General features: G+C 47.8%; 1 protein-coding gene across 6 annotated transcripts in view; it reads right to left on the reverse strand.

Annotated features, from left to right (window-relative positions):
• KIF3A (kinesin family member 3A) overlaps positions 1-8,957 on the reverse strand; it is a 62,068-nt gene extending 53,111 nt beyond the window's left edge. For all 6 annotated transcript variants that reach the window (XR_016236089.1, XR_016236088.1, XM_070076093.2 and 3 more), the window contains exons 1-2: positions 8,776-8,957; positions 6,122-6,395 (exon numbers count right to left, since the gene is read on the reverse strand). Coding sequence is in view for 4 of the 6 variants with exons in the window: in XM_070076093.2 (XP_069932194.2) it covers positions 6,122-6,395; positions 8,776-8,781 (280 nt within the window). In the remaining 2 variants the exon portion in view is untranslated. The remainder of the gene's footprint in view (positions 1-6,121; positions 6,396-8,775) is intronic.
• Positions 8,958-14,173: the final 5,216 nt, after the last annotated feature.

A 14,173-nucleotide genomic window follows, 5' to 3' on the forward strand; every position in this document is an offset into this window, starting at 1 on the left:
TCCTGCCATCGGATCAGCGCGGTGCGCCAGCCGCAGCGTGCCAGCCCCGGCAGCCATTGGAGGGTGAACCAACGGCAAAGGAAGACCTTTCTCTCTGTCTCTCTCTCACTGTCCACTCTGCCTGTCAAAAAATAAATAAATAAATAAAAGAAGTATACCATGACAAAATTCTTATATATAAAGTGGTATAATCACACTTGAAGGTACACCATTGTACACTGAATATTTACACTATAAATATTAAAGCAAACACTAAAATAAAACACAGATCTATTGCTATAAGCCAACAAAGATAAAATGAAATAACAAAAAGACTTGATTAATCCAAAAGAAGGCATAAAAATAATAAAGGGAATATGAAGAACAAATGGGCAAAAAACAAAAAACCAAATAACACAGCAGATTTCAACTCAACCACATAATAATCTCATTAAATATAAATGGAGTTAATATCTCAAGTAAGAATCAAAAATAGCAAGACAATTTATACAGCAAGTCCAAGCGCATGCTGCTGTGCAGAAAAGCACAGACACAGAAGATGGGATGCTGGCCTGTGTCAGTTCCAGGGCACCTATATGCCCAGACCCAATCAAAGACCTGGTGTACTAAGCCTCAAATGGGACTTCCTGATGGACAATATTTCATACTTGTTGTCATATGTGATGCTAGAAGAATTAAGCATACAGCACATTGGAAAAGGACTCTTGGAAGTTTGCTTCTGGTTTCCTCCAAATTTTCCCTCATTTACCTTTACCCTTTGCTGATTCTGTTTTTTGTTTGTTTGTTTATTTGTTTGTTTTTTGGGTATACTTTGTTTTAATAAACTTAGGCTATAGATAAAACAATGTTAAGTCCTCCTAGCAATCACTGAATCCAGATACTGTATGGACCTCTAGTGTAGCTACTTTCTAGAAATACGTTTTCTTACTTTCTTTCTTTTTTTTTTTTTTTTTTTTTTTTTGACAGGCAGAGTGGACAGTGAGAGAGAGAGACAGAAAGGTCTTCCTTTGCCGTTGGTTCACCCTCCAATGGCTGCCATGGCTGGCACGCTGTAGCCAGTGCACTGCGCTGATCCGATGGCAGGAGCCAGGAGCCAGGTGCTTTTCCTGGTCTCCCATGGGGTGCAGGGCCCAAGCACTTGGGCCATCCTCCACTGCACTCCCTGGCCACAGCAGAGAGCTGGCCTGGAAGAGGGGCAACCGGGACAGAATCCGGCACCCCGACCGGGACTAGAACCCGGTGTGCCGGCGCCGCAAGGCGGAGGATTAGCCTAGTGAGCCGTGGTGCCGGCGAAATACATTTTCAATGTAAAAACACAAATAGGGGGTGCTGGGTGCTGTGGCACACCCAGTTACGCAGCGGCCACAGCACCCAGAAGTGCCAGCATACCATGTGGGTGCTAGTTTGGGACCCGGCTCCTCCACTTCTAATACAGCTCCCTGCTAAGGCTCCTAGGAAAGTAGTGGAAGATGATCCAAATCCTTGGGCCCCCCGCACCCAAGTGGGAGACCTAAAAGAAGCTCCTGGTTCCCGGCTTTGGCCTGGTACAGCCCTGGCCATTGAGGTTATTTGTGGAGTGAACCAGAGGATAGAAGATCTCTCTGTCTTTCCTCTCTCTCTCTTAAATCTACCTTTCAAATAAATAAATAAACTTTTAAACACACACACACGCACACACACACACACACAAATGGATAAAAAGCAAAAGGATGGAAAAAGATACACCACATGAAAACTAAAAATAGAATATCTATATGAGTGTCAGACAAAATAGGTTTCAGAGAAAAGAATATTACCAGGAATAAAAATAGGTAATTTTATAATGAAAAAGAGGTCAATTCATTAAGAGTACAAAAAATCCGCAGCATTTATGCACCTACTCAGAGTTTCTAAATATATGAAGCAAAAACTGACAGAACTAAAAGGAACTGGCAAATCCAAAAATATACTCAGGAAATTCAGTATCCCTCTCTCAATAATTTACAGATCAACTAGACTGAAAACAAATACATTAAAAAATTTGAAGACTGGCCGGCGCTGTGGCTCACTAGGCTAATCCTCCGCCTTGCGGCGCCAGCACACCGGGTTCTAGTCCCGGTCGGGGCGCCGGATTCTGTCCCGGTTGCCCCTCTTCCAGGCCAGCTCTCTGCTGTGGCCCGGGAGTGCAGTGGAGGATGGCCCAAGTGCTTGGGCCCTGCACCCCATGGGAGACCAGGAGAAGCACCTGGCTCCTGCCATCGGATCAGCGCGGTGCGCTGGCCACGGCGGCCATTGGAGGGTGAACCAACGGCAAAGGAAGACCTTTCTCTCTGTCTCTCTCTCTCACTCACTGTCCACTCTGCCTGTCAAAAAAAAAAAAAAAAAAAAAAAATTGAAGACTATCAAACAAAATTTATCTAAAAGACATTTATAGAACACTCTGAATAAAGAGAACATACATTCTTTTCAAGTACACACAAAACACTTAAAAGACTATATTCTGGGTCACTAAAAAGTCTTAAGAAATTTAAAAACATTCAAGACATACAAATTATGTTCTCTAACTCAATGGAATTAAACTTGAAATTAGTAACAGAAAAATCTCTGAGAAAATAATCTCAAAATATTTGGAAACTAACATTTTTAAAGATCCCAGAGTTCAAAGAAGTAATCAAGATGTAAAGTGCAAATTATTTTGGACTGCATCAAAATGAAAATACAGTATTCTAAATCTGCAGGATGCCACTAAAAACTGCATTTGAGGGGTAATTTATATCATTAAACCCTTACATAGGAGAGATGGGGAGAGAGAGAGAGAGAGAAAAAGAGAGAGAGAGAGAAAGGAAGGAAGGAAGGGAGGGAGGAAGGGAGGAAGGGAGGAAGGGAGGAAGGGAGGAAGGGAGGAAGGGAGGAAGGGAGGAAGGGAGGAAGGAAGGAAGGAATGACAGACTGACTGAAAGCAATGATCTCAGGTTTCATCTTAAAAAATAGAAAAAGAAAGGCCGGTGCCGCGGCTCACTAGGCTAATCCTCCACCTTGCAGCGCCGGCACATCGGGTTCTAGTCCCGATCGGGGTGCCGGATTCTGTCCCGGTTGCCCCTCTTCCAGGCCAGCTCTCTGCTGTGGCCAGGGAGTGCAGTGGAGGATGGCCCAGGTCCTTGGGCCCTGCACCCCATGGGAGACCAGGCTAAGTACCTGGCTCCTGCCATCGGATCAGCGCGGTGTGCCGGCCGCAGCACACCAGCAGTGGCGGCCATTGGAGGGTGAACCAACGGCAAAGGAAGACCTTTCTCTCTGTCTCTCTTCTCACTGTCCACTCTGCCTGTCAAAAAAAAAAAAAAAAAATTAAAAATTAAAAAAAAAAATAGAAAAAGAAGACCTGATTAAACCCAAAGTAAGCAGCAGAAAACAAACAATACAGATCAGTGCAGAAATCAATGAAGTAGAAAACATAAAAAAAAGGAAAATTAATAAAACCAAAATGCAGCTCTCTGAAAGCAATAAAATTGACAAATCTCTAGCCAAACTAAACAGGAAAAAAGACACGAATTACTAGCACATGAAAGACAAAGAATTGTATGACTACATTCTAACATGTTAAAAGAATAGGAGAATAATATAAATAACTTTTTGCCAATAATTTTTTTTTGGACAGGCAGAGTTAGACAGTGAGAGAGAGAAAGACAGAGAGAAAGGTCTTCCTTCCATTGGTTCACCTCCCTAGTGGCCGCTGCGGCTGGCGCGCTGCGCCGATCCGAAGCCAGGAGCCAGGTGCTTCCTCCTGGTCTCCCACGCGGGTGCAGGGCCCAAGCACTTGGGCCATCCTCCACTGCATTCCTGCACCACAGCAGAGAGCTGGACTGGAAGAGGAGCAACCGGGACAGAATCCAGTGCCCCAACCAGGACTAGAACCCAGGTTGCCAATAAATTTGACAGATGGAATATACAAATGCCATAACAGACAAATTATCAAAACTCGCTCAAGAGAAAACAGATAACCTAAATATCCTTATGTCTATTTTAAAGAATGAACCTCTAGCAAAACTTAAAAACCTCCCTCCTAGTGGCCGGCACCGCGGCTCAATAGGCTAATCCTCCACCTTGCAGCGCCGGCACACCAGGTTCTAGTCCCAGTCGGGGCGCCGAATTCTGTCCTGGTTGCCCCTCTTCCAGGCCAGCTCTCTGCTGTGGCCCGGGAATGCAGTGGAGGATGGCCCAAGTGCTTGGGCCCTGCACCCCATGGGAGACCAGGAGAAGTACCTGGCTCCTGTGTGGTGCGCCGGCCGCAGCGCACCAGCCACGGTGGCCATTGGAGGGTGAACCAACGGCAAAGGAAGACCTTTCTCTCTGTCCTTCTCTCTCTCACTGTCCACTCTGCCTGTCAATAAACAAACAAACAAACAAACAAAAAACCTCCCTCCCATAAGGAAAACTCCAAGGGCTGGCACTGTGGCACAATAGGTTAAGCCTTAGGGCTCCTACAACCTTAATGACGGCACTGAGACTGACAATCGCCAGAGCTTCCAACCCAGCTTCCTGCTAAGGTGCCTGGGACACACATGATGATGAGTCATACTTAGGTTCCTGCCACCCACAAGGGAAGACTGGCTCTTGGCTTCAGCCCAGCCCAGCCAAGTTTATTGTAGGCATTTGAGAAATGAACCAGCAGATGAAAGATCTTTTTCTCTCTCTACCAGCTTGTCTTGGAAGGAGAGCTAATAACCAACATAGAACAGACAAGAAATAAAATACACAGTCTGGAAACAAACCTACACATTTGTAGTCAACTGATTTTTGACAAAAGTGCCAAATTAGTTCAATAGGGAAAGAACAGTCTTCTCAACAAATGCTGCTGCAACAACTGGAAATCCATTGGCAAGAAACAAAAACAGGGGCTGGCGCTGTGGTGTGGCGGGAAAGCCACCGCCTTTAGTGCTGGCATCCCATATGGGCACCGGTTCAAGTCCCAGATGCTTCACTTCCAATCCAGCTCTCTGCTATAGCTGGGGAAAGCAGGAGAAGATGGCCTAAGTCCTTGTGCCCGAAAGAAGCTCCTGACTTCGGATTGGCACAGCTCCAGCCGTTGTGGCCAATTGGAGAGTGAACCAGCGGATGGAAGACCTCTACCTCTCTCTCTCTCTCTCTCTGCCTCTCCCTCTCTGTGTAGCTCTGACTTTCAAATAAATACACAAATCTTAAAAAGAAAAAAAAAGCTATGTATGGCTTTCAAACATTTTTTGCACCACAAAATAAACTTATCTTTAGTTCCATTTTCCATGAACTCTTTGAAGTACTTTTTTTTTTTTTTTTTTTTTTTGGACAGGCAGAGTGGACAGAGAGAAAGGTCTTCCTTTGCCGTTGGTTTACCCCTCAATGGCGCTGCAGCCAGCGCACTGCGCTGATCCAAAGCCAGGAGCCAGGTGCTTCTCTTGGTCTCCCATGCGGGTACAGGGCCCAAGCACTTGGGCCATCCTCCACTGCACTCCCAGGCCACAGGAGAGAGCTGGACTGGAAGAGGAGCAACTGGACAGAATCCGGCGCCCCGACCGGGACTAGAACCTGAGGTGCCGGTGCCACAGGCGGAGGATTAGCCTATTGAACCACAGCGCCAGCCTGAAGTACTCTTATAAGACAAACAAATTTAAAATGGGCAAACTATTTTGAGGCATTTCACCAAAGAATATATACAAATGGCTACTAAGTACATGAAAAGATGCTTAACATCATTAGGCGTTAGGGAAACTCAATTTAAAACACAATGATACAACACCAGAGCTCCTTCCTCTAGAACGGCTATAATTAAATAGACTAACAACCCAAGTGTTGATGAGAATGTGAAGAAACAAGAACTCTTCAGTCATACTGGTGAAGGAAAATGAGTATAACCATCACTTTGGAAAACAGGCAGTTTCTTCAAAAGATAAAGATACCATAGGACCCCATAACTTCAAAACTGCAATGACAGAAAGTAGATCATTTGTTGCCTGGGGGGTGGGAGAATAGGACTGCAGTGAGCAAAAAAGAACTTTTTTGGATGTTCCAAGTGTTCAGAAACTGCACTGTGGTGATGGTTTCACCACTGCATATATTTACTTCAACTCACTGAACTGTACAGTTACGATAATGAAAAGTATTCACTTACCATTGTAGCCTTCAAGAACAGAATCAATAATAGGTCTCGCAGTTAAGTTATAAACATCAAGTTGTTTACTCTCTGGTCCAAAAACAGTATCAAAAGTAAAGGTCTTCGGAGGTTCATTGGAAGAATCAGTCTTATGCACAGTGATAGTCCCCCTCATCTCATCCACACTGACAGCCTGCTTGTAGAACATGGATTTCTCTCTCTCATTGAGGGGCCGGCACCTAACAACGACCTTCACATTATCGCAGCTTTCTGGCTTCTCTGATTTATTGATCTGGTGGAGACAATTTTACAAATAATGAAAATGAGCGCTGACATCTATCCTCAACAGATTAAATGTATAATCTGCAAAAGGGTGCTCTGTCATCTCAGTGGCTTTGCACGTGTTAGGACTTCAAAAAGATTTGTCAAATAAAGATATTTTACAGAAAAAGATATTAAAGGATGAAAGGGAAAAGTTAATTTTATAACACAGAAGAGAAAAACTTCATTTACATTTGTAGTAAATGCTGTTCAAGCAGAAAATGAATTCGCAAATTATAGACTTTCTGCCCAAAAGTCTCTGACATCCTCTGAATTTCCTGCCTACTGGAAAACACACGTGAAGTGAGTAAAAGCTTGAATCAAGAATATAGTAGGTGCTACCCCGAGACTTCTAGTTTTATTTTCTATAAAGCATTAGTAAACTGTTTTCTATCATACATCATATGATTTATTTATCTTCTCAACAGAAGGCAAGTTAAAGATGGGAAAAAAAAGTCCAACAGTAGACAGAGAACAATACCATAGTATGATCTAACCTTAAGAACATTTGTATAAGTTTCAATTTTTGAAATTTTATATGATTTAAGAACTTGTATTAAAACACAATCACATTACAGAAGGGAAGACGTTCAACAGGTTAACTGAACAGATACTTGTGAGTTCTTGCTTCAGATACCTTTCAAATCATTCAAGAGTTACAAATCTAAGTCACTGTCACTGATTTTGACATTGTCATTGACAAGTAACAGCACACACTGACACAATAAACTTCTCTCCATCTGTATCTTCATCACCCTAGTCTAGGTAACAGCATCTGGGCCCTGGATTATAGCCTCCTAATTGTACTGACATCTGATTAGATCACTCCCTGTTCTCGACAAGGCACTCAAAGCCAACAGTAATCTAACCATCTCAATTTCCTATTTAAAATTCTCCACACACACAAAAAAAAGTTTGCCATAAATGTTGGGACAAAAAAATCAAAACCCTTAAGATGGTCCCTAACACTGGGTTCCCTCCTATGTCTACCTCTCCAGGCTTGCTTCAGGCCTATCAGCCACAGCATCACCCTGGCTTACTGGCATCTGCTCACCGACAAGCTCCTGCTCACCGCTGTCTCTCCATGGGCTGTTCCGTTTGCCTAGAACATTCCTCACTCCTCTCCTCACTCAGAAAACGACCACTTATTCCTCAGATCTTAGCTCAGTGCAAGCCTCTCGGAAGCTTTCCTGGGCTAGGGAAGGTACTTTCAGGCTCTGAGACCACCCCACGCTCCCCTTGGTGGACCTGATTTTACTTCTGCTTCTACCTTACCTGATTAACGTTTGCCTACACCAGAGGCTGTAAACAGGTAGTGATGTCTTGTTTGGCTCATGGTATTTACAAATCTCAGGAATTAGTTGGTAAAATTGGAAAATATCACAAAATGAGCGATTTCTGCAATCTCTTTTTCTAAAAATGGTCGATCTATGGTTCAGCAATCTCACGTGGCAACATTTCCCATCCCACAGAATCCGCTCGTTTCTAAGTGTCTTCTCTCCATAAAGGGGTATGGTGTTCACCAACACCGCAGAGGGCAAATCAAAGAACGTGCTGGTTCTGCTCTATTTTCTAGCTCTAAGGCCTCGCATGCGGTTGCTGCCCACTATGCGCTGAAGGAATTAATAACCTCAAAGCAACGGACAGGAACAAACACGGAGCACTACTGGACGCTGAATGTCAAGCACCGCCCTTCACGTCTCCTGCGCATTATCTCATTTCACCCAGATAGCAGCCCCAAGAGGAAAAGTTTAATTACATGGTATCTATGGGCCCAGACGGATTAAATAATGGCCGAGGCCTCCCAGCCAGTAGAGAAGGCGCACAGCTCCAGCTTTCTCCGCGACCCTTCCTCAGACGGGCACAATCTCTAAGCTCTTAGATACAAGGCAGCGCCAAGCACACACAAAGACACTACGGGTTACACTCTGCACCGTAAGCGCCACAGCCACACAGGAATGACAGCTCCGGCCTGGAACGGCGGCGCCGAGGCCCACCGGGTGCGGAGCACCCTCAAGACCCCCGCGACCGCCCCCCGACGCCCTAGTCAGGGCGCAGGGCTGGGTGCCAGGGCGCATCCTCCAACACAGGGCTTTCCCGTCGCGCGGCGCAGGCCCCCGGGAGGCCGGCGACGGGGCCTGTCTCGCCAGACCCTCCCAGGGAGGGCTGGACACCTGCGGGCCTCCAGCCGGACCCGCCAGCTCCCTCCGCCGCCAAGGCCCGCGGGGCCCGGCCCTGCCCCGCCCCGCCCGGGCCGCCTGCAGGCTCCGCGCCTCCATGGCAACGGCCGCGCCCCCGGGCCAGGCCGCTGGGATGAGGAGAAACCCCCGCGGCTGAGCGACCCTCCTCACCGGCATGGCGGCCCCCTCCCGTGCCCGGCGGATGTCCCCGCCTGGGGTGCAGCCCAACCACACTGGAGTTCGCGGGAGAGGTGGCCCACAGACACCCGAACACCTCCTTGGCGCTCTCCAGACTGCGGCTCCTCAGGCGAGAGCGCGCAGTGCGCAGGCGCACTCCGAGTTCGCCCCGCCCCAGCCCCGCTCGCGGCTTCCCGGCCTCCTGAACGGCGCCTGCGCGGAGGCCGGGTCGGGCTGATCTCCCAGGACGCCGGACAGAGGCCGCGCCTGCGCAATGCTGCGGTGCCGCGGGCGGGGTGGCGGCCACACCTGGCGGCCCCGGGGCTGAGGAGGAGGCGCTGTCGGCTTGTGAAAGCCCATCTCCTCGCTCTGGCAGTATCCCGAATGTTCACAGCCATTGTACGTTGCGTCCCATCAAGGCATTACCCGGCTTGACTGCGGACTCGCTCTGACCTCTGTAACCCTCAGCGTGGCCAGTGTCACGCGCATCCCCAGCGCCTCGCGCAGCCCCGGGCACAGAGCAGAGTCTCAGCAAGCATTTGTGAAAGGCCCAAGGAGCCATCCTCTTCGCGTCTGAAGCTTCCCTTGGGTGTGTGACAGGCACTTCAAGCCGAGCAAGCGCCAGCACTGACGTCTCCAGCCCGCCGGCCCGACCGGGCTCCCGCGGGGCCTTCTTCCCTCTCTTGGAAGCTGAGTTCTGACAACAAATGTCAGCTGTCAGGCTCTCCACTCAACCTCCAGTGCCCGCCGCTGGACCCCCTCGCTGCTGCCCCCTCACTGTCCCCTCGCTCCAGCGGCTCGGAGCTGGCTTCCTCCGCGGCGCCTCCTCGCCTCATAGGATGCCTGCGGTCGGTCCTCAGTACCCCCGGGGTTCTGCATTCGGGGATTCAACCAACTACAGGTGCAAAGATTTTCCGAAAATACTCACATCCCTAGAGAACCTGCACGGTCGTGTCGCTGTTCCCTGAACCATACAGTCCCACAGCCATTTGCATTGTATTAGCTAGTGTAAGTAACTGAGAGGTGATCTGAATTACACAGGAGGGTGTGTGTGTTCTGTGCAAACACGAGGCTATTTTCTACGGAAGACTTGGGTATCCATGCCGGTGCCCCACGGAAACCAGGGATGACAGGGCCCGGAGGTATGGAGTGAAAACATGAGTCAGATTTGGTCTTTTGAAAACTATTTTGGTGAATCTATTTGAAAGACGGAGTTACAGAGAGGGAGGGTTTGAGGCAGAGGGAGAGAAAGCGACAAGAGATCTTCCATTTGCTGGTTCACTCCTCAAATGACTGCAATGGCCAAGCTGGGCCAGAGGCAGAAGCCAGGAGCCTGCAACTCTGTCCAAATCTCCGACATGGGTGGCAAGAGCCCAAGTACATTAGCAGGAATGCTGGATCTGAAGTGGAATAGCCAGGACTTGAACTGCCACTCTGATATGGGATGCTGGTGTTGCAAGCAACAACTTAAACCTCGGCGCCACTTCACTGGTACCTGTTTCTACTTTCCTGATGGCATCCTTCAAAGCATGAACATTTTTCATCTTGATCAAGTCCAATCTGTATTTTTTTTCTGTTGTATTTCTGCGTTTGGTGCAAATGTAAGGAGCCATTTCTGCCGGCACCGCGGCTCACTAGGCTAATCCTCCACCTTGCGGTGCCGGCACACCGGGTTCTAGTCCCGGTTGGGGCGCCGGATTCTGTCCCGGTTGCCCCTCTTCCAGGCCAGCTCTCTGCTGTGGCCCGGGAGGGCAGTGGAGGATGGCCCAAGTACTTGGGCCCTGCACCCCATGGGAGACCAGGAGAAGCACCTGGCTCCTGCCATCGGATCAGCGCGGTGTGCTGGCTGCAGCGCACTGGCCATGCAAGCCTCAGTGGCCATTGGAGGGTGAACCAACGGCAAAGGAAGACCTTTCTCTCTGTCTCTCTCTCTCTCACTGTCCATTCTGCCTGTCAAAAAAAAAAAAAAAGCCATTTCTTTTTTTTTTTTATTTATGTTATTTATTTGAAAGAGTTACAGAGAGAGAGGTAGAGACATAGAGAGAGAGGTCTTCCATCTGCAGGTTCACTCCCAGATGACCACAATGGCCAGAGCTGCACGGATCCGAAGCCAGAAGCCAGGAGCTTCTTCCGGGTCTCCCACGCTGGTGCGGGTGCCCAAGGACTTGGGCCATCTTCTACTGCTTTCCCAGGCCACAGCAGAGAGCTGGATCAGAAGTGGAGCAGCCAGGACCAGAACCGGCACCTCAGGCCAGGGCTTTAACCCACTGCATCACAGTGCCAGCCCCAAGAAGCTATTTCTTAATTCAGCATCATGAATATTTTCTTCTTCTAAGAGTTTTATAGTTGAACCACTTACACTCAGGACTACGATCTATGTCAAGTTACTTTTGCATATGGTGCATGTACAGATCCAGCTATCCCAGCACCATTTGCCACAAAGGCTATTCTTCCCCCACTGAATTGAAACCTTTGTTGAAGTTGCTCATAAATGCCAGAGTCAATTTATAGACTCTGCATTGATCTCTACCTGCAGCACAGTGCCAGGACCACACTGTATTGCCTACCATAGCTTTGTAGCAAGTTTTGAAATCAGATGGTGTGAGGCCTTCAACTTCATCCTTTTTCAAGATTGTTTTGATGACCATTCAGAATCCTTGGCATTTTCATAGGAATTTTAGTGACACTTTGTTAACTTATGCAAATATGCAGCTGGAATTTTAACAGAGATTATGCTGAATCTATGAATCAATCTTATGGGTATTTTTTTAAAGATTCATTTATTTTTTACTTCAGAATTACACATAGAGAGGAGAGGCAGAGAGAAAGAGAGAGAGAGAGAGAGAGAGAGAGAGAGAGAAAGGTCTTCCATCCACTGGTTCACCCCCCAATTGGCCGCCACGGCTGGAACTGCATTGATCTGAAGCCAGGAGCCAAGAGCTTCCTCTGGGTCTCCCACATGGGTGCAGGGGCCCAAGCACTTGGGCCATCTGCTACTGCTATCACAGGCCACAGCAGAGTGCTGGATCGGAAGAGGAGCAGCTGGGACTAGAACCGTTGCCCATATGGGATGCCGGCGCCGCAGGCCAGGGCATTAACCCGCTGCACCACAGGGGTACTTAACAATTAAGTCTTCTAGGCCATAAACACATAATGTCCTTCCACTTATTTTAAAAGTGAGGTTTTTTTATTTTTAGCAATATTTTATAGTTTTCAACATACAAGTATTGCACTGCTGGGGTTCTATTTATTCTCAACTATTTTATCCTTTTTATGCTATTATAAATGGAACTTTTAAAATATGTTTTAAGCCGGCGCCGTGGCTCAATAGGCTAATCCTCCACCTTGCGGCGCCGGCACACCGGGTTCTAATCCCGGTTGGGGCGTCGGATTCTGTCCCGGTTGCCCCTCTTCCAGGCCAGCTCTCTGCTATGGCCAGGGAGTGCAGTGGAGGATGGCCCAGGTGCTTGGGCCCTGCACCCCATGGGAGACCAGGAAAAGCACCTGGATCCTGGCTCCTGCCATCGGATCAGCACGGTGCGCCGGCTGCAGTGGCGGCCATTGGAGGGTGAACCAACGGCAAAGGAAGACCTTTCTCTCTCTGTCTCTCTCTCTCACTGTCCACTCTGCCTGTCAAAAAAAAATAAAATAAAAAAATTAAAATATGTTTTAAGCTTTGATTTATTTTAAAATTTATTTGAAAGGCACAGAGACAGACAGCAATCTTCCATCTGCCAGTTCACTCCTCAAATGCCTGCAACAGCCAGGGATGTGCCAGTCTGAAGCCAGGAGCTGGGAACTAGATCTGGCTTTCCCATGTGGGTAATAGGAACCCAATTACTTGAGCCATCACCGCCACCTCTCAATTTGCATTGGCAAGAAGCTGGACTCAGGAGCTGGAGCCAGGAGGGAGAGCTAGGAATCTAACCCAAGTACTCTAACATGGCACACAGGCATCTTAACATGTTGGCTAAATCTCTATTCCCCATAAGTATATACTTTGATCAGTTTTCACAAGATGAACACACCTGTGTAATCAGCATCTCCATAAAGAACATGGCCAACCCCTTGCAAGCTCCTTGGGCTTCCTTCCAGTCATTATCCACCCATCCCCAAGGGCAACCACTGTCTTGATTCTAACATCAGCTCTCTTCTCGAAAAATACATAAATGGAGTCATACAGTATGGACCTTGTAAAAATTTTAATTTTTATTTGAAAGACAGAAAGAGACAAGAGACACAGATAGAAAGAGCTCTTTCATCTACTGATTCACTCCTCAAGTGCCTGCAGCATCCAGAGCTGGGTCAGGAAAAGGCCAAGAGCCCGGAACTGAATCCAGGTCTCCTGCATGGGGATCCAGAACCCAACTGCTTGAGCCATCACCTGCTACCTCCAGGGGTAAACAAACAGGAAGTGGAATCAGAGGCAGAGCCAGGACTCAAACTCAGGTATTCCAACATGGGACACAGAATTCTTTTTTTTTTTTTTTTTAAGATTTATTTACTTATTTGAAAGAGTTACACAGAGAGAGGAGAGGCAGAGAGAGAGAGGTCTTCCATCTGCTGGTTCACTCCCCAACTAGCCACAATGGCTGGAGCTGCGCCAATCCAAAGCCAGGAGCCAGGAGCTTCTTCTGGGTCTCCCATGCAGGTGCAGCAGCTGAAGGGCTTGGGCCATCTTCTACTGCTTTCCCAGGCCATAGCAGAGAGCTGGATTGGAAGTAGAGCTGTGGGGACTTGAACTGGTGCCCATAGCGGATGCTGGCACTGCAGGTGGTGGCTTTACCCTCTCTGTCACAGTGCTGGCCCCAACATAGGCATGTTAATAGCTGCTCCAAAAGCCCATCTCATAGTATAAACTCTTGCATCTGTTCCTTAAACTCAACATATTTGTGAGATTCTTCTATACTGTTGACAAAGCAATGATTTGTCCTTTGTAGCAGTAGTGAATATACCTCAATTTGTCGATCCTGTGCAACTGTTGATGACATCTGTCTCGTATCCAGTTTGCAGATATTGCAAATAGTGTTGCTCTGAGCATTATGTGGGTATCTTTTCATGCACTTGTATACATTTCTGTTGGGCAAATGCCCAGGAGTGGAATTGCTGATCCATACACACACACACACACCCCCCATCTATTGTCTTTCTCTCCTAACTAGGACCTAAGTCCCAGTTATTTTGCTCAGTTATGTGCCAATGCCCATCACATAGTAGGCCTTCAACAGATAACTGCTGAGTGCATAAGTGCATGCCTGAACGAACTTCCTTGTAACGGAGATAGGGGTCGCTTGTTAGGAAAGAGATCGCCCGAGTGTCTGAGAGGTCAACCAAGCACGAAGTCGCACACCCCAGCCTGTCCAACCCAGCTCTTGAGGCTGCTGCTCTACCG

This window comes from Oryctolagus cuniculus, chromosome 6 (assembly GCF_051225735.1).
Source record: "Oryctolagus cuniculus isolate XC-2025 breed Fujian yellow rabbit chromosome 6, ASM5122573v1, whole genome shotgun sequence".
NCBI classification, from domain to species: Eukaryota; Metazoa; Chordata; class Mammalia; order Lagomorpha; family Leporidae; genus Oryctolagus; species Oryctolagus cuniculus.